The sequence below is a fragment of the Paramisgurnus dabryanus genome, chromosome 20 (genome assembly GCF_030506205.2).
Source record: "Paramisgurnus dabryanus chromosome 20, PD_genome_1.1, whole genome shotgun sequence".
Taxonomy (NCBI): Eukaryota; Metazoa; Chordata; class Actinopteri; order Cypriniformes; family Cobitidae; genus Paramisgurnus; species Paramisgurnus dabryanus.
This window is the reverse complement of record NC_133356.1, coordinates 24,295,353-24,320,248: the sequence shown is the minus strand read 5'-3', so window position 1 is coordinate 24,320,248 and position 24,896 is coordinate 24,295,353. Positions and strand designations below refer to the sequence as shown.

Here is a 24,896-nt window from a genome sequence, read left to right as displayed (position 1 = left end):
AGAAAATATTTTTATATAGATTTATAAAAAGAAAATTAACTTTTGTGCTCCATGGCAGAAATAACAGCAAGTTTAGTTTGAAATAAAAGTGAGCAAATAGCTGAAGTTTTCTATTAAAATTCTAAATAAAAACTGACAACCCAGTGCTAGGCGACCTGTCAAATCTTTTGCCTGTGGTCTCACTGACAGATTTTTTTTTGCAGAAAAGTAATGTCTTGAATATACCACCAATGTGGTAAGATAACAGGGGCACCGTACACACTTTCCCAAGTAACAACCACATTTAAATGCGGAAGCGAATAACCCAAATGATCATTCCATGTCTGTACGAAACAAGAATCACTTCCGAAAATGCATTGATTGACACAGCGGTAACCATAGCAACATTTTGCTGTTTCGCTGCAATTAACAAATTATTTTACAGCGTTATGTTCTGCAATTTAAATAAACCACTGTCTTGGCGTTGTGTGTTGTATGCATTTGTGAGCACTGTTTTGCAGTGTTGCCATGTTTACGTCATTTATGGGCTTATTTATGTCATGACTGGTAACAGGAATCAGGACGCAATTGCAGGGTTCACGAAACATGGTAACATTCAATAATAAAACAGGAAACAAAACACGAGGAGTAAAACAATGGGTAGGTAAATAACACAGGACCACTCAATACATGGAACACAAACACAAAATGAGAGTAACGACAATGATCCGGCAGTGAGTACTGCACAAACACAGGTATAAATACACACAGACTAAATGACAAACAGGTGGAATGAATCAGGTGATAAATCAATGAATGTCCAGGTGACGACGATCAGAACGGAAACAAAACATGACACGGACTAACCGTGACAATTTACCATTACTGTTTATGGTTTTGGCTCATGAAGTGATCAAGTTTTTGGTGTAAAGTGGAAAGGTGCCAGTTTCAATATTTTGGTCTTTGAGGTAAAGCATTTGGATTTATTTCGGTTTATCATGTCTTTTTTTGTTTGCCGTTTTTTATGTGCAAGATCTTGCAACACGCTCGTACATCTGTGATTTTCTGCACCGCGCATACAAAAGACGTTTTCCCCTTCTAGACATTAATTTTTTTAGAAGACCTGTCATGTCTGTGATGCGCTTGAATACTTCTAGATACCATTAGTGTTGCCAGATCTTGCACAACAAAAAAGTGAACAAGGAAGATACCATGATAAACCGAAATAAATCCAAACGCTTTACATCATAGATGAAAATTGGGGGAACGGCACCTTCCCACTTCAATAACTTGATCGCTTCATGAGAAAAGCCCAAAAAATGATTAAGCACCAGCATGGGAACACTAGATGTTATACGTTTCAGGTGACTTTTTATTTGTATAGCTGTTTTCATTGCTTATGTTTTGAACAGAGTAGATATGCCGGTTAATTTACGTTAATTTCCATAAAAAAATACAGAGGTCATGTTCACTTATCGTGCGATAAGCTAATAGTCATTATCGGGACAGGCCTACACACAAAAAAAAAAAGATTCATTGGATTAACTCAATAAAATTGTGGGCAGGATTTCCATCCAATATTTATATGTACCCCTAACTCATAAAAAAACTGCTTTACACAATAAAAATATATTGAGTTAGTCCAACTCAATTTAAAGTAAATGGCAATACTCAATTAGTTGCCTCAACTCAATTTAGGGTAGTCTGAATAACTCGATTTAGCGTAGTTTGAATAACTCAATGTAGTGTAGTCTGATTAACTCAATTCTGTTATTTTATATAAAACATTTTTATATCATACTAATTAGCATAAGCACATGTTAGCACGCTAATAAAATACTTTGGATGAGCATGTGAGAAGAGACTGATCTCCAAACAGGCATTAACACAGTTAGTGCTCATTGAGAGTAAACGTCATATCCACAACCTAACCACAAGCGCCACTCTTCTGCACAATGGTAACCAAACAATTTGAAAAAATATAACACAAACGCTTCTACATCAATAAGATGAATGGACATTAAACACAATTAAGTCTTTCTCTTTACCAAAAAATGCATAAAATAACACTTAATTAAAAAAATTACTCTCCAAAAGCAGTTGCATGCAAAGGATGCTGGGAAATTCTTTTTCCAGAACCCAAACTCAAACTAATTGTGTTAACGCAATTAAAAATAAATCAATAAATTATAGTACATATTCATTTTGTGTTAGACAAATTAAATATATATACTTATTGCTCTTAATGAGGTATTTTACATTTATTGAACACAATTTTAATGTGTCATTTCTAAGAAGGGCTTGAATCATTTTTCTGAGTGTATTCGGATCTAACAATTTCTTCCAAAGACATGAATAACAGTCGCATAGAGTTTAACAAGACTGACAGGGCTGTGATTTAACAGTGGCACAGATGTCAGGTTACTGCAGTAACTTTTCTGTACAGTTATGTGAATGTGTATTTTGTTGTTTGCGGTGTCTTATGAATCTTGGATATACCTCTTCTGGTTCATTTCTAAATCAGGTTATGACAGCAGTGCTGGGTGCTACGATGAGCTTTGAATAATCTACATAGACTTTGGCTCTAAAGTTACAGCCTGTAGTCTTGGCAGCTAAAACTTTCACCGCTGCTGTCCTCACCGTCGAGAAACGCGTGCAAATGACACACGGGTTCTCACCCTCCGAGCTGGCTGCCGTTGCGCTTCTCATCTGACCTCTCGTGTCATGTGACTCTAAGCGGTAATGGATCATCTGCCGAACTCATTTAAGCTGCTAATGATCACAACTGTTTCAGAACGTATGGAACGACCCAATGTTTTTATTGGTAGGTTTCGCCTTTCCTTTGCAACACGTGTGAACTTAGCAGCACATTTTTCCAACATTTGTACATGTGGACGATGTAATCATCCGTTAAAAATCTATCTAAAGACAAGCGGGGCATTTTTGAGTGATTCCAAACTGATGGGTACTCCCTAAGGTAACTCAAAATGTGATGAAGGGTGAAAGCAGCAATTGCAGGCGGAGGGAGTGGGAGGTTGCTTTTCATCACTTCAGTGCACACACCGGGCTTTTAGGGGGGTACTTCACTCAACGCTCTGGGTGCACAGCTCTCTCTAGTGGCCAAGGACAACCCTCCCCTGAGTTTCTGCTGATAATCCTCCTCTTGTGACAGGAGTCACTTTTCAGGGCACTGGTACTTTTAGCTGAACTGATCTGCGATGCAGGAGTAGATCTGAAAGGACTTTCCAGGGAAGACGGAGTGTTTTGTTGCAAGGCCGTGTTGAGAGAAGACATTTATAATAGCACCTGTCTGCACCTGTTGCCCTGAAATTAAAGGGATAGTTAACCAAAAAAAAAAGAAACTTCTGTCATCATTTATTCACCCTCATGTTGTTTTAAACTTGTATGGGTTTCTTTATTCTGTTGAACACACAAGAAAATATTTTGATAATGTTAAACAGACAGTACCATTGAATTACAGTAGGAAAAACAAATATGGAAGTCAATGGGTTCTATCAACTAGGTGTGCTTACCATCATTTATTTAAATATCTTCATTTGTATTCAAGAGAAGAAAGACATTTTCACTGGTTTAGAACAACATGAGGGTGAGGAAATAAAGACAGAATTTGATTATTGGGTGAACTTTCCCTTTAAGCATCAAACGCACGGATTTGAAAAGCTCTGTGTCCCTGATTGGCCAGCTAATCTGTACGTTGTGATTGGCCTGAATACCTCTGACATCAGCCAGAAATGTGACACTCCTTACCATCTATGAAAGATTCGGTAACAATGCAATGCTAACAGGAGTTAATTTACAGGCTGTGAGTCAGAAGCGGGAGGGATTATGATAATGTCGGTCTTCTCTACATCATCAATCCCAGGAAGTAAACTGTTGCCTACAATCCGTGTGTTTGTTGTAGTCCAAGAAAAGAGATTTACGTTTGAGAAGATAACTCGCGTCATTGTTTACTTTGGGGTTTGTACCTTCTGCATATCGTTAACATGACTAATACACACTTACACACCAAAGAAAAAGGTGAAAACGTGAATAGGAGAAAAAGTATTGCTTTTTGTCCTATTCAAAACACTAATTTTATCTCATACTGTGTGCCCTAGTGTCCACCTATAACACAACGTTGTGGCAAGTTGTGCACAAGACAGGACCACTGATGTTTTCTTTTGGAAATGTTAAAATCTAGTGCATTTATGTGAATAAGAGGTAGAAGCAACATTATATATTAGTACTGGGTTGTAGTTTTCCAAACACTGTCATTTCATTGTTATATTCTTAATGGGAGCAGTCTGTACTTTTCCCCTTAGATCACAACATCTTTTTTTAGAACCTGAACAACAAAGCAAGAAAAATGTAGGCCAACAACAGGGAAGCTCTCCTTTAAGGGATGCCTCTTTTATGTGTCCCACTTATGACATTTTGGGTGATCGGCATACATTCACAGACATGCCAGAGCCTTGTAATAAGGAATCCTAAAATGTAGATTTAATAATAGGGAAACGAGGTATGGCTCAATGAATTGTTTATTCAGTAAGGTCAGGAAATGGTTTACTGTAGGACAGGGGTCTCAAACTCAAATTGGCTTGGGGCCATTTCTGAGATTGACATTTAATCGGAGGGCCGCAGAGCTATTTTAAGGTTAAAAGTACAATATTTCTGTAAATTGACTGTTAAAATTCTATTATTTAATGTATAATAAAAGCTGTGGTTTTTATCTTTTAAATATACATTATTTTATATAAGGAAATCATTTCTTAACCTTCTCTTTAATAACTAAGGCCTATTAAAACCTTGCACTAAACTAACAAATAAAATTTCTGTATACATTTATAAACTATTATAAAACATTACCATCAGTAAGTGTTTGTGTTTATATTTATTTTGGATTGTTTACAGTCATAGTATAGACTTTATTATGTTTCATCTTTGTTATTCCACAGTTTTAATGAATTTGCTATTATATGTGGAAAAATATGAATAAGTGAAAGTGATCCTAAAACTTCTGAATGGGTAGTCAATGTTACATAAGCTAGTTAAACAGAAAAAAATTATAATACTGCTAGGTGTAATTGCGTAGCAAGCTACATAATAATATATTATACTTCATTAATATATAGCAGTATACATACTTTTATCCTCTGTATGTTTCTCCTCATCTTTCCTCTTTTAACCTGGGCACTTTGATGGAAATTTTTCTTATCTGTAGTTTATGTGTTGCATTACATCTACTGCTCTGCCTCATATTATGCGGTGTCTCCATTAGAAGCTGTGACTTGTAACTGATCGCATGGTGACAATGGTATGATTGACGCGAGGTTCAGATGAGGAATTAAAGTCCGATCACTCATTCCGTTATCCTCGCAATCACGGAGCGCGCGCGGCTCATGGCGACCCACGCTACGGAACGCAACTTCCGCTCCCGAGCATTTTAGAAAGTAAGAAACGCCTTGACTCGTTTTATCGCGCATTGTTAGACGCGACATGTGAACGAACCCTTAAACGTTTAAATAAAAACGCGGGCCGGGAGTTTGAGACCACTGCTTTAGGAGGTGGTCAGAATGAATGATAGGTTTTCTATATAAGGCTCTTAGGCTGAGCTGTATTAACCTGGAAAAGCCTTATGACACTATTTTGTGAAAGGGCAGAGAAATACACGGCTTGTTCGCTAAGAAGCCACAGAAATAAACATCCTGGCACTGCAATGCAGGGATAAATAATCCACCCATTTCATTGTAGTGCAGCGTCCCTACGCTTTGAAAGCTCCCACACATCAGCAGCCTGTTCTGTAGAGAGAGAGAGACTGACTGACTGGTCATGTTTGTCAAGTATTATGACACATGCCTGCGTCTGATATTTCAAACTTTAATATGATATACCACTAATAATGCATTACAGCTGATGCATAATACAGAAGCTATACAGCTAAAATATGACCTATTACGAAAATTAGACTAACAAATCTGTCTGATATCTTGATAATGTCTTATCACTGTCACATGCAACATCTCTTTCCAGCCATTAAGACAATATATACATGTGCAATATATTGAATGCTGCATTTTTGTGTTTGCTATGGATTTTGGCTTTGCACTACTTACTCAATGTCAGAAATTTCAGGGTGTCTCGAAGTTAATGTTTAAAGTAACATTAGAGCTTCCTTAATTCACTTAATGCCCTTTTAAGACAAATATAAAAGTATCTAGATTGTATTTGGGATGTAGACTTTTTAAATTAATCCTTATTAATAGTTTTTCTACATTTACAATAATAGTAAACTCATCCAAATTATGAAATAACTTAAATGTAACTACAGTATGGGTATTGTGTTGTGAATACTAAAATCCAGAATAAATCTAATATATATATATATATTTAATATTTTAGTATCATCAATGTATTTAGCCTTTGCCTAGAATTTGTAAAAACTAATTGCACGGCACTATGCCACGTTTATTTAGAAAATTATTTCACAAAATCCAAGACCAAAAACAGATATTTAATCTGGATAGGCAAGTTATTCAACTAAACAATGGCACACAGAACAGCAGGCTGAATAGGTGTATCTACATGTAAACGTAACATTACCATTTATTCACCGAACACAATAGCATATCAAACATACCTGGGACGCTGAATAGGCTAAATTATCAAGACAAATCAAGTTCAAAAAGGTCCCGAAGTCATTCCACATCACTGAATCCATTGAATTATATAAATAAAGGAGAAGCATAGAGCGGATTCTCGCGACTGTAGACGGTATGGTTTATCTTGGTTCATATGAATTCATTATGACATGTAAGTCGCACCTGACTTTAAGATGCAGGACCCACCAAACTATGAAACAAGTGTGACTTATAGTCCGGAAATACAGTATTTAGCATTTTATCAACTAGCTTTTAAAGGTATCAGCTTGAGATGCTTTGTAAATGGTATTGAAAGAGTTATCTTCTATTCGGATGGATTTTTCTTCATTATTAAATTAATAAGTTGACACACACACACATACTGTGTATATATATAAAAAATATGCATGCCCAACCCTATCACAAATTAGAGCAATGAAAGGCCCTTGAAGCTCTGCTGTATATCTCTGTTAAGGAGGCCACATTGTCAATGTCATTTATTCACAAAGGGATGAAGGTTTTAGACTGTGCCAGTCTGACTCTGCAGCTTTTCACAGTAATGGGGTCTTATCACTAAAAGAAAAATCTTGATGGGTTTCCCAGCTATTTGCATACAGCATGGTCTCTTTTATTGTGTGGCTTAATCAATAAATAGATAAGAAATGCCGTTTGCCAGCCTTGCAATTTGTATGTTCTGCTGTGCATGTGGGAGACCAGCGTTGCAAGTGCATTTGTTCTTATGTGCCATTTTAATTTGGTAGAACCGAATGGAAAATTCAGCATGGTTCTTTGAAGATTAGCTCATACTTTTGTTTGCCACGACTATTGTTGCAAACATCGACTGCAGCTTCCCTGCTTAGAGATTTTAGTTCCACATTTTCATTAAGAAGATAAAAACACAGGGGCATTGCTTTGTGTGTTTTCCTCTTTTAGAAGAGCACACAGAAAGCACCTCAGGGAGGAATTAAAGCAGAAAGGTTATTTTTAGAGTCCTGACTGAAGTTTTAGCTGTCGGATGCCCTTGCAAGTGCTAAATCACTCTTATTTTAGCAACGGTGCCTTGGCCTAAATCAGTCGCTGTTGTATTAACCTAGACCTGCTGTGTGCCGTCCCATCGCCCTCTAGGCTCCAGCAGTGGTTCCTTACCCAGAGTTCCTCACTGAGAATACAACCTGCTGACCCGTGCAAGCTATCACCCTCTTTTATATTCCTTAGTTCACCTTAGTTGTTATACACTCTGTAATGTGCAGTGATATTGAGAAACCCAGGATTTGTAATGGGATGTTTGATCCTATTAGCACATTGGGCAATAATGGCAGGGGATTTTTTTAGCATAAGCATCAATTTCTTTAAAAAAAATTGGAAATGGGGAAAAACACTCTAGTGGGCATGGGGGCTTAGTGTGAGTTGACCTGAGCAGCCCAGATGTATATAAGGGTCTGAAAGGTCTTCTTATGACATGCTAGAGGACAACATTCAGGCCCTAAGATGGTCTATAGGGAAGAGTGTGACCATTTTCAGAGCATGAATATTTTTTCTCTGGTTGCCATGTGTCAGGAGACCTCATGTAATTGCACAGTGTAAAGTGACATTGAGTCCAAGGATCAGGTGGTTGTATGTTTCACACAGTATGCACGTGTTGATGCTTCTGTTTTTTTGTGACGCAGCTAATTGTAACATAATACAAACCTGTTATTCACTATTATGGCATAAAATAAAGTATATCATTAAAATGTTCTGGTTTCAAATAAAATGATTTTATGTTTATATTTAACTACTGGTTGCTAAATAACTTCCTACATGCGATCAATGATTATGTCATTAAAGATGCAGCACCACATTAACCTCAGCTCAAACTCTTATGGCTTGAAATGAAATGAAACCTTTTAACTTAATTGAATCTTTTAGTGGTTGTTTTAACCATCTCAGTTCTATTGAATGGACCAACACTAGCTATATATATATATAGATTAATAGATATTTAAAGATTCAACAGATGAAGGTGCCTTGTGCTCAGAGCCGATCCAAGACTTCTGGGGGCCCTAAGCAACTTTGTGAGGGGGCCCTGTCAGCGCATTCATAAAAACACATTCACTGTTTCTACTTAAATGTAGCAATAAACAAAATGTTATCTATAACATGTTACATTATCTTATCGCTGTGCATATGGACATTACTGTGACACTCATCAGAATATTTTATATTGTTGAAAGGTGCCGCAGGCTGCAGAGAGGGGGAGGGCGGGCATAAACAAACAACTCAACAGATTTTCCAATTTGCTTAAAAACGAAGGCATGATCGATATATAGTTTACTCCAGATGTAGCCATACAAAAATACACTAAACACTAATTCTCTAATATGCATTTTTTAAATGCTAAAAGGAGTCACAAAACTGCTTTCTTGCTTGCATGAATGTGTTTATATCTTTAATTTCTGTAAGATTTTGATTATTGATGCATACAAGCATTTCTAACAAAACACACTGGACTAATATTGAATCTGGAGATTTGGACTGAGTGTAAAGAATTCATTGCATAGTTGCTCAAGTTGCTCAAATGGGAATTTAAAACATTAATCTATTCTTACTCTTTTTTACTTCATGTATTTTTTGCTCTAGACGGATAGTTTTAAACCATATATCAAGATGCATGTCGATAACTGACAACTGGAATTAAAGTATTGGGAGATCAGACAGCTTGTTAAGTTTTTTTTATGGCTCTTGCAGCACAATAATGTCACTCGCCAGTTGGTCTGTGCAAGTTAAGTTAAGAGCAAGGGGCCCCCCTAGTGGTTCGGGGCCCTACGCAGCTTGCATACCCTGCGTATATGGAGGATCGGCTCTGCTTGTGCTTTTAAAACACTCCTGAATTATATAAAGTCTGTTGTCTTGATGTGGGGGTTTTCTCCTACTGAAAATATATAAATGTTTTTCAGTATGAAGCATTTATGTAGAGTCACTCTAAAATGTGTTGGATCAAATTACTTCCCTTGGTACATTAATTTACAAGAAAACATGCACTCTAAATTCTGCTGGGTTATTTTTAACCCAGCATAGGTTTATTTATAACCCAACATGTTTTCTGTCCAATATTTACCCAGCATTGTGTTAAAAATAACCCAGCACAATTTAACACGTTTAACTAATTTCTAGTGTTGGTTTATTTAACTTTTATTTTATTTTCCCTTTTTTCCCATAGTCCTATAGAGTCCTGTCAGAATTTCTACAAAGACTTCACTTTACAGATTGACATGGCATTCAACGTGTTCTTCTTACTCTACTTTGGACTACGTGTAAGTACATATTTAACTTTCACTTTTTAATTGTTAACTGTAACATTCATAAATATGATTCCTTGATTTGTAATAATGATGACTATTATCCATTTTTCTTTCTTCTTTTAGTTCATAGCAGCCAACGACAAGCTGTGGTTCTGGTTGGAGGTGAACTCAGTGGTGGACTTCTTCACCGTACCGCCCGTGTTTGTGTCCGTGTATCTGAACAGGAGCTGGTTAGGTAAGCCTCCTCACCTGATCTCCTTTCAGTCTCTTCACTTCAGGGATGCAGTTAACACTGCGTCACATTCACAAGAACAGCTGCAATCTGAAGGTACATGAGATAAAGGCCAAACCGAGGATGAGACAAGGGCAAATGTTTGAACAGGAGATTTTGTGATTATTGCGCCAAGCCGATACGGTTGGTTGTCAGTTGCTGTTTCAGGAAATCCCAAGAATAGCTTTGAAATGTCACTGCTGGAAATCTCGACTAATGGCAAATGTGGGGCTTATGTGAAGAAGAGCTGGAGGGAGCGTTGGTTAGAGCTGAATCTGGATCTGTTCTGTTGGCATGGGGCTTTAATTGTGGAGGGAATGGAGTGCTGTCATTAGTAAAACTGAGCAGTGTTCAGTGCCATAATGGTGTGCTGGTGTTCATAACAGGCTTTTAGGGAAGAAAGAAATGACCAACGTCACAGTATTAATAAATAATACAATAAAGTTCAAAATTCAACCAAAAAATGTTGACAATTTTAACCATTTTTTCAAAGCTATTTAAAAAAGTATAATCATACAACTAAGAGCATTAAAGCACATTTGGTAAATTTGTAAACATCCTACATTAACACTGTGGGAGATTTTGACGCGAAAACATACATGTTTAGATCATAATGATTTTCCTTTACTTTGTGTTTTTGGCAAAGCTGGAATGACCAAAATGGGGTCTTGTTCTTTTGTATATCTGCTGTTGTATGCATATCCTGCTGGTAAACAAGAGGTAGGATAGCAAGCTCTTGCTCAAAGAAACTGCAGTCTGTACACTCATTGTAAACACACACACACACACACACACACACACACACACACACACACACACACACACACACACACACACACACACACACTCCAGGTATTGTTACAGTACACCATCTGTGTCATTAATGCTTTCAGAAAAACCTGTGAAAGTAATGTTGTCCTTCTATAAACAAACATGACTTTGGTTAATAATTAAGCACTTCAGTTGCTAGCTTTGGAGAACGTCTGCCATGATGCTGCTTAAATAATGCATTATAAAAGCACACATTCATCAAAAAATCGGTAGTTTAATCGTATCCCCTTGAATTGTAAATGTCAGCCTAATAACAGCTGTTTGCCTGAGCCAATGTAAATATTTGAATAATGTAATGTATACATAATGTGTGTACGGTATGTAATGTAATATACATTACACTTTACCCAAAACAATTATGAGCTAAGGTGACAGAATGCAACTTTTAGAAAGACTAAAGCTCGGGATACACTGCACGATTTTTGGCGTGATTTTTGTGATCGTGGCTCTTCATCGATGGTCCTATGTCGTACAGTGAGAGAGGTTCAAAGACAGCTGTTTTCCTGGCTTTGCGACCAAAGATAGCCTACGATAGTATTCTGACATTGTCAGAAATTCAGCATGAGCAACGCACAGCGTGTGTACTGCTAGGACCTGCTTAACGGTATTTGTTTACCACTAGCGCATGCTGCTGACGCAGCTGTCACAGCCTACGATTCAATAGGTGTCATCGTCGTACAGTCTATATGCTTGTCGTATCCAAGTTTAAACGATTCATGTTGCAGTGTGATAAGATAATGATCTTATAGGAGTGCAAAAATCCTGCAGTCTAACCCAGGCTTAAGAGAAATGTTAGTGTAGTTTCCATTAGATAAGCAAACCTAGCTTATACTATATGAACATTAGCCTGAACATTATCCTGCTTATTACATTGCTATTTACCTTAAGGTAAGAACATTAAATATTGACTTGAAATATTTTAGTTGCTCATTTTTAACGAATGCAGACCTTCTGCGAGAAAAACCTGTTTACTTTCAAATATAATGAACACACTATATGGTCTAATCATTTGTAAATATATAGTCATATTATGTTTTAAAAGAAGTTTATATTACATTTTTGTCTAATATTAAACTGTACCTGTCAAAATGATTAGCAGCCGTGTGTTTCAGGTGGTTATTTCGGAATAACACACCATGGAATGTCCAATCAGAAACAAGCATTCCAGCGAGCCGTGCAATAAATTCTATTAAAGGGGGGGTTCAATGGTATTTCAAGCATTCTGACTTATTAACACAGTTATAGAGTTGTTTCCTCATGCTAAACGTAGGCAAAGTGTCAAAAAAGCAGTTGGACGTGTTACAGAGTATTTCTGTGCCGAATGCACTTCGCCAGGGTTCGTACAAGTTTCGGAAAGTTTTTTTCAATTACAGGTCCAACTGACGTTTCAGGGGTTTTCTATACGTATCACTTCTTTATATGGGCACTTCCCCAGGAAAACCCCGCCCACCCGTCAATCAGCGGGAGACACTAGAGCTTGCAAACATCTTATCACGCCACTTAGCTTTGTTTAATTTCAAAACTCAACAATGGCACGAAAGATGAAGTGTGTTTTTGGATGTAAGGAGAAGAAATTCAGTCTTATGAAAACAATGGATATATTTTATTATCCGGGGTAGCAGCGGAGTTTTGCGTGTGTGTTTGATGCGTTGGATTTTACCAACCGGGTCATGACGAGTTGCACGCGGTAAGTAAGACTTCTGTCTTATGTTGGAAATAGTCGCGTGCATATTATATAAATGACACGAACATGTAGTGAATCATGTAGTTAAAAACAGTGTTGTATAGTGTTGCATGACTCGTACTCGCTCCACCCGCGGTAGTAACTCCTCCTTCTTCATTTTTTCGTATGTTATCGGAAAGCTAATCTTTCTTTTATAAATCTGATTAAACTAAAGACTCTTCGGAGATATAAAGGATGTAATACTACTCTATAGGTACTCCAGATTAACATCAGAAATGCAGAAACAGCGTGTGTTATGTGAGCTTTAGGGCGTTTTCACATTAGCACTTTTGGTGCGCACCCGGGTTCGATTGACATCAGAGTTCGGTACATTTGGATGATGTGAACGCTGTCTTCCGAACTCGGGTGCGCACCCGCGAAACGTACTCGAGTCCGCTTAAAAAGGGTGGTCTGGGGTCCGGTTCATGTGAACTCCAGATCGGTTCGCTGCTAATGTGAGCGCAATCGTACCAAATCGCGGAAGTGAACCACTGTTAATTACGTATTATATGGAATTTCCCACCAAAACAGACGTGTGTGTATGTGTTCGTGCACTTACCTTGACAACAAAATGCATAGAATGCTTGCTTGACTTTTGTTTTTATTTTTTTAAACCTTTGGTTTTGTTTTCAAAGAAATAATACAGAAACGCACTTGCGTCTGTCTGCCCCAAACATACTAAAGATCGTTTTGATGACAACGGGCTGTCCGCCGACGTAAATTTTTGCGGAGGCATTCAGAAATCATCGCTGCGTCCCAAATCGCCTACTTCCATACTATATACTAGGCAAAGAGTACGAGAAGTAGTGCTTTTCACCTACTATATATATGGAAGTATGCGGTTTGGGACGCAGCCCATCTCTTGTCGTCTTCTCGTTTACAGCGGTTACCAAGCAACATGAGAACGCGCCGGCTGCAGCTTGATGATGCAAGCGTACCGCGGTTCGGATGCAAAAATAATATGTGAACACAGTCCATGGGGGGCATGGGGAGGGGGGAGCAATCGAACTCGGGTTCGGACCAGGCAATCGCACCAAATGTGAAACCGTCCTTAAAGGAGATATACCTGTAGAGGACCAGTCATTGTTGAACTAAAACTGCTTTCTTTTTAGAGGTATTAAAGTTAATGTAATCCAGAAATTCTCTGCAGATAATGTGCTCGCTGGCATGAGTTCAGCTGATGAAACCTCTTGGATGAGTGGTGAAACATTAGATGAATAAAGTGTTCATTTAATTGAGGCATATATCTGAAAATACGATTTGAAAGTCTTATCAAAGCTGTGTAGTTTCTTAAAAGTAGTCACCTTGTATCTCTTTGTATGTCTGCAGACTGTGGGCATTCTTTCAAGCAATTGAAATATCATATAATCAAGCAAATCATATAATGTAATCATGCAAATCATAAAATCGTTTCATCAAGCAAATTGCTGTTTAAGTGAAAATGCTTTTTTTTATGCAGGCAGATTTTCTGATTTAAATAAAAATTGATTTCCCTTGATTGCACATAATGTAATTCTGCACAAACTTTAAATTGTTGTTTACAAAATGACTAAAGCTTCAATTAAATCAAGCTATTGCCCTCTAGTGGCACACCACACTTACCATTGTTTCTATACCACGTGTCTATTGTTTACACATGCTCATAATATTGCAGTATTGAGCTTTATTTAGTTTAGTAGTAATTATGACACTTCGACAAAATATATTGTAATATCATTAGACCTCATGAATGATTAAAATATCAGACACCAGCAACATCAGTGAGCTGTCAACAGTTCTCAGACTCTCATGTAGACACACGCGCACACACACACACACACACACACACTACAGATTAATACGGTAGAAGAAGTGCTATTAATTTGAAAGGCCATGCCGAGATCCATTTATAGGAAATAAAATTAATCTCCCTGATGCAGTGCAGGCACAAAATGTTGAATGTGGATTAGCGCGAGGCTGTTTATACCACACAAACAATCAATAACCAACAGTTTCTGACTCCAAACAGGGAGTATGTTTTCTTCAAAATGTCCTTTGTTTGCAAAAGAATCTCATAGTCCCAGTGGCTTACCTGTATATAAGGAGATATTTTGAATAATAATGGATGGTGACGGCTTATATTGGGTTCACTGGTTTTATTGTAGAAATGTATAAACGTTATACAGTGTAGTGCAATTTAATCTCCCAATCATGAGAATGTTATTTCAGTTGGCTTTGATATGTAAAGAGCGTACCAATGCTTCCAGTTCATACCTGAGTGTGGATATTAAGTGCCACTGCCATCTGGTGGTCTGATACAGTCTTTTACGGTGTGGCTGTATGGCTTGGCTGTACAGGAAACACTTCAAATGAGTACAAGGCGGAAAAAATCATTTAAGAAATCTAATATGTGCTTTAAGCCTCTTTCTCATGTAGATCCCTGTCTCACGTGGCTGGCTTCAATACATGCCTGCCTGCATTCTGGGAGATTCCATGCCCGGAGTAATCCAAGCAGAACTTTATCCCTGTTTATACATGATCAGTATTCCCTGATTGAGAAAAAGAACCTGGGACACACGTGGCATGCTGTTTCTCCATGAGCTTAGAGATGTGAATGAAGTAGTGTGAGTGGCAATCTCTGAATGAGCATCTGTCCATTCTACACATGTGCTTGTTAAGCCTGCTTCAGTGCACAGCATTGGCCTAGTTGCCCTGATCCTACTGCTGAGACAGAGACACAACACATCCTTTACACTGCAGGTTTATGGTTAACTTCCAAAGCACAGACGCTAAGACAAATGGCAAAGAATAAAATAAATGATAAGAGAATAAGAAATGTATACTGTATGTAGAATAGTCCAAATAAGAATAATACAAAATTGTTAATTAAACATATTTATACAGCCAAGATATATGTAATGTCTATACAAGCACAGATAAAAATGTTCTGAACAGGACTTATAAAGAAATAATAAAGAAATAGAAATATGTATGCTGAACATAATGGAGAGTATATTGCACATGATTTTATTATACAATGTAGAACTTGCTGGAAGTTGGCATTTCAGAATATGGATGGCATGAAAGAAGACACTTTTTGTGCTAGTTGTTTTGATGCTCAGTGCTCTATAGTTCAGAGATGGCAACAGTTCAACGAGGGGGTACACTGAAAGAAAATAATTGTTGGATTTACATAATTTAATTATAGACACTGGTTCCACATGATTGAAATAAGTTATCTTCAAATTAACCTAATATGTTACCTCTGCACTTACATGCTAATTTTATTTTAAGATAACACATTTCAATCATGTGGAACCAGTGTCTATAATTGAATTACGTAAATCCAACAATTATTATTTTTTTCAGTGTAACTTGAATATGTGGGGTCCTGTGTGATTTAACAACCCATTTTTTATTCTACATTCTTTTTACAATTTTTTGTGTTATGCTATTTATCACATTGTGTCATTTTGTGTTGAAATAAAACAAAATATGTGTAACACAAAATGTGTTGTTTCAATAATTACACAGAGATGTGTGTATTCTAAGACAACAAATTTAGTTGAAACAAAAGTTGACACAAAGTGTTTAAGTTAACAGATATTTTCAAGTTGAATTAACTCAAAATTTTAGGGCAACCAGGTAACTTTATGTTGATCCAACAAAAAGTTTTTTTTTACAGTGCACTCTAAAAATGATTAGCTGACTTTACTCAAAAAATTAAGGAAACTTGTTGCGTTAGAAAATTAAGCAAGCAATTTCCATACTGTTACGTATCCTTTGGTACACATACAGTATGTAACAACATACGTCAAAACAACCTGACATACCAGAAGAGACGTAACAGTACGGAAATTGCTTTAATTTTTTTTAAACAACAGGTTTCCTCATTTTTTTTAAGTAAAGTCAATTAATATTTTTTAGAGTATATTAATAAACATTTAAATTCTCAAAGTACGGGGAAAAAGGAGGATCATTGGTACTTCCCTACCACCCTTGCAGGGGTGCGTTTCCCAACGAACATTGTAAGTTCCATCGTTACTAACATCGTTCAACGATTTGGTGTTTCCCGAAACCATAGTTCAAACGAACATTCGCAAACTGCATCGCTAACTTGTGCCATTGGAAGCATCGTTCCTTGTTATGTTCATATGTAGACTTACGTTGATCATGCTTTTGAACAAAATAAGCAAAAAAACATGTAGTACAGTCTATATCCATCATTCTAAATATATTACAATTTTATTTTACGTCTTTAAATTTGTAAACAGAATGAAAGCGCTGCATTTGAAAACTGCGCATGTGCGTAGACCTACGAGCTTTAAGACCCTGGGGAATCCCTGGGAGGAGTGACGTAAGAGCAGAGCCGGCGCCAGACCATAACTAACAGGGGGGCACTCGGCTTCCAACCGGGGGCACGCAATAGCAACAATAACTTGCAAAAACAAGACATTAAAACAACAAATACAGCAAGCACACACTCATACAACTGGTACAGACTGTCAGCTCATTTCCCGTATAAAGTGCAAAAGACCACAAATTATGCGCAAAACTATTGAACTTCGACCGCGGCGTGAGCGCAAGCTGAGCTCCGCTGCGCTCGCGCTCACTCGACGCAACAACAAACCGCCCTCGCGCAGCGCAAGCCATTGAAATGAATGAGTTTCATAGTGCAGCGCGTCCTAGCTTTAAAAAAGCCGCTTTACCATAATCACGTCGTAATGCAGTTAACGGTCTAGCCACACTTCACATTAAGCTTACGTAATTTAAAACAACGCTAACTTACCTTTGAAAAAGCTGAAGACGGCGTGTAAGAACAATAGACTTCCTTAAAAAAGTGTCCTGTAGATTTGTAAATTCCACCTCAACCTCTAATCTCTGAGTTTGAGCCAGTCTGTGTTTGCATGAAGATGGAGCAGGCGGTGCTGGTTCATTCTAAATGTTCTAATATCCATATTTTACACGATCCATAAAATGCCGCGAAAAAACACGTTGCTAGTATCAAGTCACAAATGCTAAAGACGTAAGATGGGTGAGACGCGGCAATACATCCAATCAGAGAAACTGGTCTATTTTAATTAAAGAAAACATATATCAACTATATTTTCCTCATTTGATTACATTACAAGTCATGAAACATTCAATGTTTAATTTATTTTAATTATTCTATATATATTTTAAAGTAATTAAAAACTTTGTAGGGGGGCACAACAACCTGTTCGGGGGGGCACTGCCCGCGAATGCCCCCCCATGACGCCGGCCCTGCGTAAGAGGGAACTAAATATTTTGAAAATAAACAATAGATAACTAAATCACTATAACAAAATCAGTCTTCCGATGCAATATATGTTATTTACAGCAATAACCTGACATTGAATCGATTCACACAGATTAATTAGTACTTCACCTCCCACGTGACATTATCAACTATGTTGTCAAACCAACATCGTTCAGACGACGAATGTGCGACAAAGTTACTATGCTTTTGGGAAACAGTCGTGACAAGGTAGTTCGTTTCTCCAACGATGCATCGTACTATGGTTGTTCAGCAACGAGGTACGTTGATGTTTGGGAAACACACCCCTGAACTGTACTCTACTATGCAACTGAACTACTCAAAATATTTTTGTTGCAAAAGCTAAACTAAACTTATTAAAATGAAGTGTATGCAGTAATTAAGAAAATAGTTATAAGATGTTTCTGTCATACAGTATTTAATGAACATAAGATATTGAAGCATTTAATTTATGCACTGTAAAAAGGGGAAAAGTTGGATTACAGTGTATACACATGTGAGCAGTCACGGGTTATATCACTTTCTGGTGTTTACATTTAAGGATTTGACAGACTGTTTATCTGAATTACTGTGCATTTAATGTATACATTTAGATATCAGTCTGTTCATTGAAGAATATCAGACTGCTGCTTGGTGCAATTGATACATGTAGCTGTGTAATAACATAACAGCAATGCTTGCTTTTAGCAAAAATTTGATATTTTTAAATGCTGCCTAATGTTAGAACAGCATTTGCATTCAGGTCTGGGCCCATGATGCCTTAAAATTCTGTCTAGAAAGTCAGCCCAGTAGATTTTGGAGCAGTTTGAGTTTGATGTTTCTCTCAGAGAAAAGGCCTGGATATATTTACAGTTCAGATGAATCACTAAAACCAGGAACAAAATCCAGGATGAAAGAGCTTTTGAAATATACTGAATCTCAACAGCGGCATACGAGATGAGCTTACCAGCAGGATTACTGTGTAGAATGCAAATCTTGCTATGAAATGTCACTATTTCATAATACAATCCAACTTTGGGACTACCAATTTATATAACAGCCGCTAGAATACTCTCACTGCCATTAATCATGCTGTGATTAATTCAGGATTTTTGTTTTTCTTTGTTTTCAATTTAGATTAAAATTCCTGCAAGGGTTCAGCGCATACAAATCTTGTCACCTTAGTAAACTAGATAGGTGGTTAAAGGGAAGAGGTTCGTGCGAGAGTTTAATATTAAAAAATGAGACCAAATACGTCAGAGATTCTGATCTGGATGACAGGTGTCACTGTCCAGGCTTTTAGAGTTAAGTATTGTAAAAGCGTCTCTGTGACAGATTCTGTGGCATTACTCAAAAGTGTGCCATACGAGAAGCTTCTCTCATTCTCTTTTAACTACACGTTTCAATTTTTTTTATGTCAGAAATACATTTTTTAGAGACCTGAGTTTACGCATCTTCTGAGGAAACATCAAATTCACCATTGCCTACCTTCATCACGGGACAACATCTGGGAATCTTATTTTCATGATCTCTACTAAGTTTCTAGTGTTTCGGGGCTCTCGGGCTGCCCCGGACACCGAACTTGTGGAGGTGAACCAGAGCCGAAGGCGCAAAAAGTCATGTGGTGACCTGTTTCAAAATGGTTATCGTGTGAGGTTGAGCACAAGTCTGATAGGAGATGGCAAACAGAGGAACAACCAGAATTCCTTCTTTTCCTGTCTTCATGTGCTGTTTAATTGGTGTAAGTGATTCTTTCTGGGGAATTTTTTGTTGATAATCCAGGAACTATTTTTACTTGTTGTCTGTGTGTGCAAGAGGACTTCAAAAGGATTTGAAGTGCTTCTGTTTTCTGTTGCTGAAAATAACCATCACTCCTTTCTTACTGTGAAAAGGATTTTCTGTACAGAGAAAGTGTAAATCTGCCAGGACTACTGTATAAGAATATCGTTGAATCATTTGTGTGAGAAAGATGCAGTGTGAGCAAAGCTGAGAAGTTGAGACGTGTGTGTGCGTTTGAAAAAACAGAAATTGGTGTTTATATAAGAAGGCTGCTGAAGCAGGTGATATTGTCTCTAATCTGCTTCCTGATGCGCTTATTTCAGCACCTGTTCCTCGCATACGTACACATACGAGAGATCCATGGCTGTTCCTGTTCGTCTATAAAAAAAAACACTTAACTTTTAATAATGCAACATTGTTTTTAAGATTGTGACAATATTTTCATGACAATCACATTTAAGTTAGCAAATAATAACATGCGCATATTCCTACAGTAGATCTCCAGTGCTTTGAATGATAAATACAGTTTTTGACAGTATAAAAGCTTTTTCAATATGCTTTTGAGAGATGTTTGATTAGATGTTTTCTGGATACAATTTTTTTTCCATTTATAAAATATCCTACCCATTATGTTAACACAGTATTCTTACTATTAATGGAGTATGTAAACTATAAATTATGCACTCAAAAATGCTGTTATTTTTAACCCAGCTTTGGGTTGGTGTTTTTAAGTATATTTTTAAGTGTAATCTACTTGGATTTACAAGTTATTTCAACTTTCATTTTTATCTTGACTAGTGATGAGTTGCTGTAACTTATAAAATAAAGTTGAATTAACTTTTGAATTCAACTTTATTTTAAAAGTTACAAAAATTTATCACTAGTCCAGATAAATAAATAACAGTTAAAATGAATTGAAAATCTAAGTTGATTATACTTAACAATTTAAGTGCAAATAACCCCCTTTGAGTTGTAATTTAAACTATGCTGGGTTGTTCAAACCCAAAATGTAAGGTTTTATAACCCATGTTTGGTCAAATACACCCATTTTCTGGGTTCATTTAACCCAACAGTTGGGTTTGTCCCTTTTTATCCCAACACTGTTGAAATGACCCAGCTATTTGTGTATGCAGATTTGTTATGCGTGGGAAACAGTGGCGGCTCGTGACTGCTCTTCTGAGGGGCGCAAATTTAAAATAATTGTTCGAAGTGTCATGTGTGTTTCTTGTTTTTTCAAATATGTGTTTGTTGCGTCATGTGAACCAAGCGCATCACATGTTTTGTCAAAATAAGTGCTGTATACTCGTCAAAATCGTTTATGGTAAAAGAGACGTTCACTAAATACACGCAAGACACTCCCTTAACACTAAACTCTGATTACGCATGAGATTATGGGAGTTTTCATCATAAACCATTTAGATGCGTCTGCAGCAAGCACTTATTTTGACAAGACACGTGATGCACAAAGAATAACTCGGCGTGCCAAACAGATATTTTGAGATTTTGAACCACACACATGACGGGCTACATACATGTTGTGAAGAACTTTAAATGTAGCATAAATAAATTGATTGCGACCACTTACCTTAAAAACATTGAGTAAATTGAATGAATAATTTTTTTCATTGTATATGCTACACCTAAGCAGATATAGGCCTAAAGTCTTTCTTTGCTGGAATACTAGACTAAAGTATTGATTTGCTCACAGGGTTGTATATTTATTGGACAGACTTTTGAAATAATAAAATGCTATCCCAAAAAAACATCCCCTTTTCTGCCAGCTATATTTCACCTGCAACTGACTATCAATAGAAAATGTATTGGCAGAGATATATACTAAGTCCTTTTAGCTATATAAAGAGAGAAGCCTTTTAGTATGTCTGTTTCAACAGGAAGTACATCATCAACACAACTAAAACTGTACAGCCAATTAGAATTCAGTGTACACTGAAAAAAATGATTCATTCAATTTACTAAATGTTTTTAAGGTAAGTGGTTGCAATCAATTTATTTAAGGCTACATTTAAACAAAAAAATTTGAAAGTCAAAACAAAAATGTTTTGTTTAAATGTAGCTTAAATAAATTGATTTCAACCACTTACCTTAAAAAAAAATTGTAAATTGAATGAATCATTTTTTTCAGTAAATGCACAAATGATGTAGACCAGTGGTTCTCAAACTGGTGGCTATTTTTAGCCCCAGTTTTATGACATTTTATAAAATAAATACATTTATTATAATTAAACCTCAGAAAAATAAGACTACTAACCAACAGCAGTACATTGTATATTTAATATTTCAATTTTTAAGTTTTAGAATGTTTTATGTCAAAAATTATTTTTGGGGGACACAAAAAGTTTGATAACCATGCACTGATTTAGCTCGTTTTCCATTCTGAACCTACTAATTCGATTACTTTAACTAAATTTTTTGTTTTCATTCTTTTTTTCTTGCTTTTCTCTTACAGGTCTTAGGTTCCTAAGAGCCTTGAGATTGATACAGTTCTCAGAAATTTTACAGTTTTTGAATATCTTAAAAACAAGGTAAGGCCGACAACGTATTACGCATCTCTCTCACCCTTCAAAAACTCCACTATGACACACACACACATTCTCTACAGCTCATTTTAGGCGTTTCTGATGTCCCTTCCATCCGTTCTCATCACCGATAGCTATAAACCCTACAGACCCAGATTTCTGCAGGGTTTATAGCTAAGCAGAATGTTTTCTGTTAATCCCCTACTATGTGTTTATTTAGTCTGCTGTAGGTAAGAGAACAGGGCCGCTGTCCAGCCTGATGAATGCAAAAGTGTGATGCACACAGGCTCTTGACTGATTCCTCTTCCGGCAGCCATTCACACATATGACACATCAGCGTCTCTTGACACCTCAGTGGTATTTTATAAATATGCCATTGGATAAGAAACAAAGGAAAAGCAGTCAGAACCCAGTGGTTGTAAGCATGCTGGAATCAATTATTTTAGCAGCCATCCAGTCATATTTCATTTGGGGGAAATTGCTTAGATTTATCACACTGAAATGACACAGCCGTCAACGGAACGTTACATTTCCACCGCCAGTATTTCACTCACGTTGTCCGCTAAAGAATTATTATGGGGTGTGTTCACACAGACAGCAATTCGGCAATGACGATGCGACTGAATGTCAATTATTAAATTTTTTCAGTGACAGTCAGCTATTAGAGGCACCGTTAGCAACAGCGACTTTTGCCAATGCAATGGGCAATTTTATGCAAATATAACACAATAGCTGTGTCTCAATTCAAGGGCTGTGACCTTCTAAGCATGCGACCTTAGAAGGTGAGTGCTCGGTCTTTCAAAGTGGCAGCCTCAGAAGTTCGCGAAGAGAACTAAAAATGAGACATTTGCGCCACCTGCTGCACGTGCACACCGCGCCTGTCTGCAGGACACAGCGGAGACATTTCTGACTTATTCAAATAAATATGGAATCAGAAAAATATGATTTTATTGATGTAGATTAAACTTTTCAACAGTATATTAAATGAATCAACCTTAGAAATATATACACCATAAAAATAATAATATTGAAGGGATAGTTCGGCCAAAAATATTATTAAACCCATGATTTACTCAACCAGAAGCCGTCCGAGATGCATATGTCCATCATTTTTCAGACAAACACAGTTATTTTAGAAAATGGCTTATATCTTTTAGCTGCTAAACAGTAAAGTTACGGGGTCACCGTCCTTCAAGTCCAAAAAGTGTGCATATATCCTTCCCCCAAAGAAATCCAAACGGCTCCAGGATGATAAACAAAGGTCTTCAGAGGGTAATCCGCGCTGAGTTGGTGTAGAAATATCCATTTTTAAAACTTTATAAACGAAAATAACTACCTTCCGGTAGCGCCGCTATCTTAGACTCCTCTGTATTCAGGAGAGAGTATTAGCGTAGTGTACGCACTTTTCTTAGTGATGTATGACAAATTCGGAGGGCGTGGGCACAGAGCAACAGCAGAGAAACCTCCCTAAACTGCGTAAGCTGTTATCTTAAATGCGGATGTGACTAAGATGGCGGCAGCGAGTTATTTTTGTTTATTAAGTTTTAAATGTGGATATTTCTACAACAAAACGGCGCAGATTACCCTCAGAAGGCCTTTGTTTATCATCGTGGATCTGTTTGGATTTATTTTGTGAAGTATGGATGCACATTTTTTGGACTTGAAGGAAGTTACCCCATAACTTCACATTTGATTAACTGAAAGATCTAAAACATTTTCTAAAATAACTAAAAAAATGTGTTTGTCTGAAAAATGATGGACATATGCATCTCGGACAGCTTCTATATCTAGCCGTTATATGCAGCCGTTGCAGGCGCGCAATGAATCTTGGGATAGCCTCGGCTGTTAAGGATACATTCGTTCTATCTTTGGATTGGGACGGCCTTACTAGCTTCAAGTCGCTCTGCTGTGACGCAGTCAGTCTTAAAATACGTCCTTACAAGCTTGCAGTCTTTGAATTGGGACACAGCTAGTGTGCCGGCCACCAATAAACATGCAGCCATTTTAAGCCTAATAAATGGATAGCTTTTAGTCCTCGATACCGATTGGTCAATAGCTATGGTTTATTCATGATAAAGCACGACATCTATTTGTATCACTACGCAAGCACTACCAGCTGAACGTTATTTTGTGAATAGCAAAATTGTTATTGTTTGCATGTCAAGGATAATATCTTCTAAAACAAGGATGGCGTTTCATGCATTTTATGCTTTTTTATAATATTTTTAATATGTGGTAACTAATTTTATTTTTTATTTTTAAACACAAGGCTCAAGGCTGTGTCTTATTGTGAATATTCATATAATTTAGCACAGTCGCACATCAACAGCTTACTAAGTTAAATACTATAGTTGGGTAGGAGTGGCTACTAGAAACCAACAGTATGACCAGCCTGGGGTGCATTTCCCAAAAGCATCGTTAGCCAACTACTGTCGTAAGTTACGTCGTTTCTGACGAAGGTCAGGATTTGGTGTTTCCCGAAACCATAGTTCAAACGAACATTCGCAAGCTGCATCGCAAACTTGTGTGGTTTGAACAAAAGCCCTTCATTTGTCGTTCAAAGCATCGTAATTTGTTATTATAAAATCTTGAAATAATGC

At 37.1% G+C, this 24,896-nt stretch overlaps 1 protein-coding gene across 21 annotated transcripts in view; it reads left to right on the top strand.

The window, feature by feature from the left end:
* kcnma1a (potassium large conductance calcium-activated channel, subfamily M, alpha member 1a) overlaps positions 1-24,896 on the top strand; it is a 279,908-nt gene that overhangs the window by 143,400 nt on the left and 111,612 nt on the right. For all 21 annotated transcript variants that reach the window (XM_073812910.1, XM_065297219.2, XM_065297218.2 and 18 more), the window contains exons 4-6: positions 9,817-9,910; positions 10,022-10,133; positions 22,227-22,302. In XM_073812910.1, the coding sequence (XP_073669011.1) occupies positions 9,817-9,910; positions 10,022-10,133; positions 22,227-22,302 (282 nt within the window). The remainder of the gene's footprint in view (positions 1-9,816; positions 9,911-10,021; positions 10,134-22,226; positions 22,303-24,896) is intronic.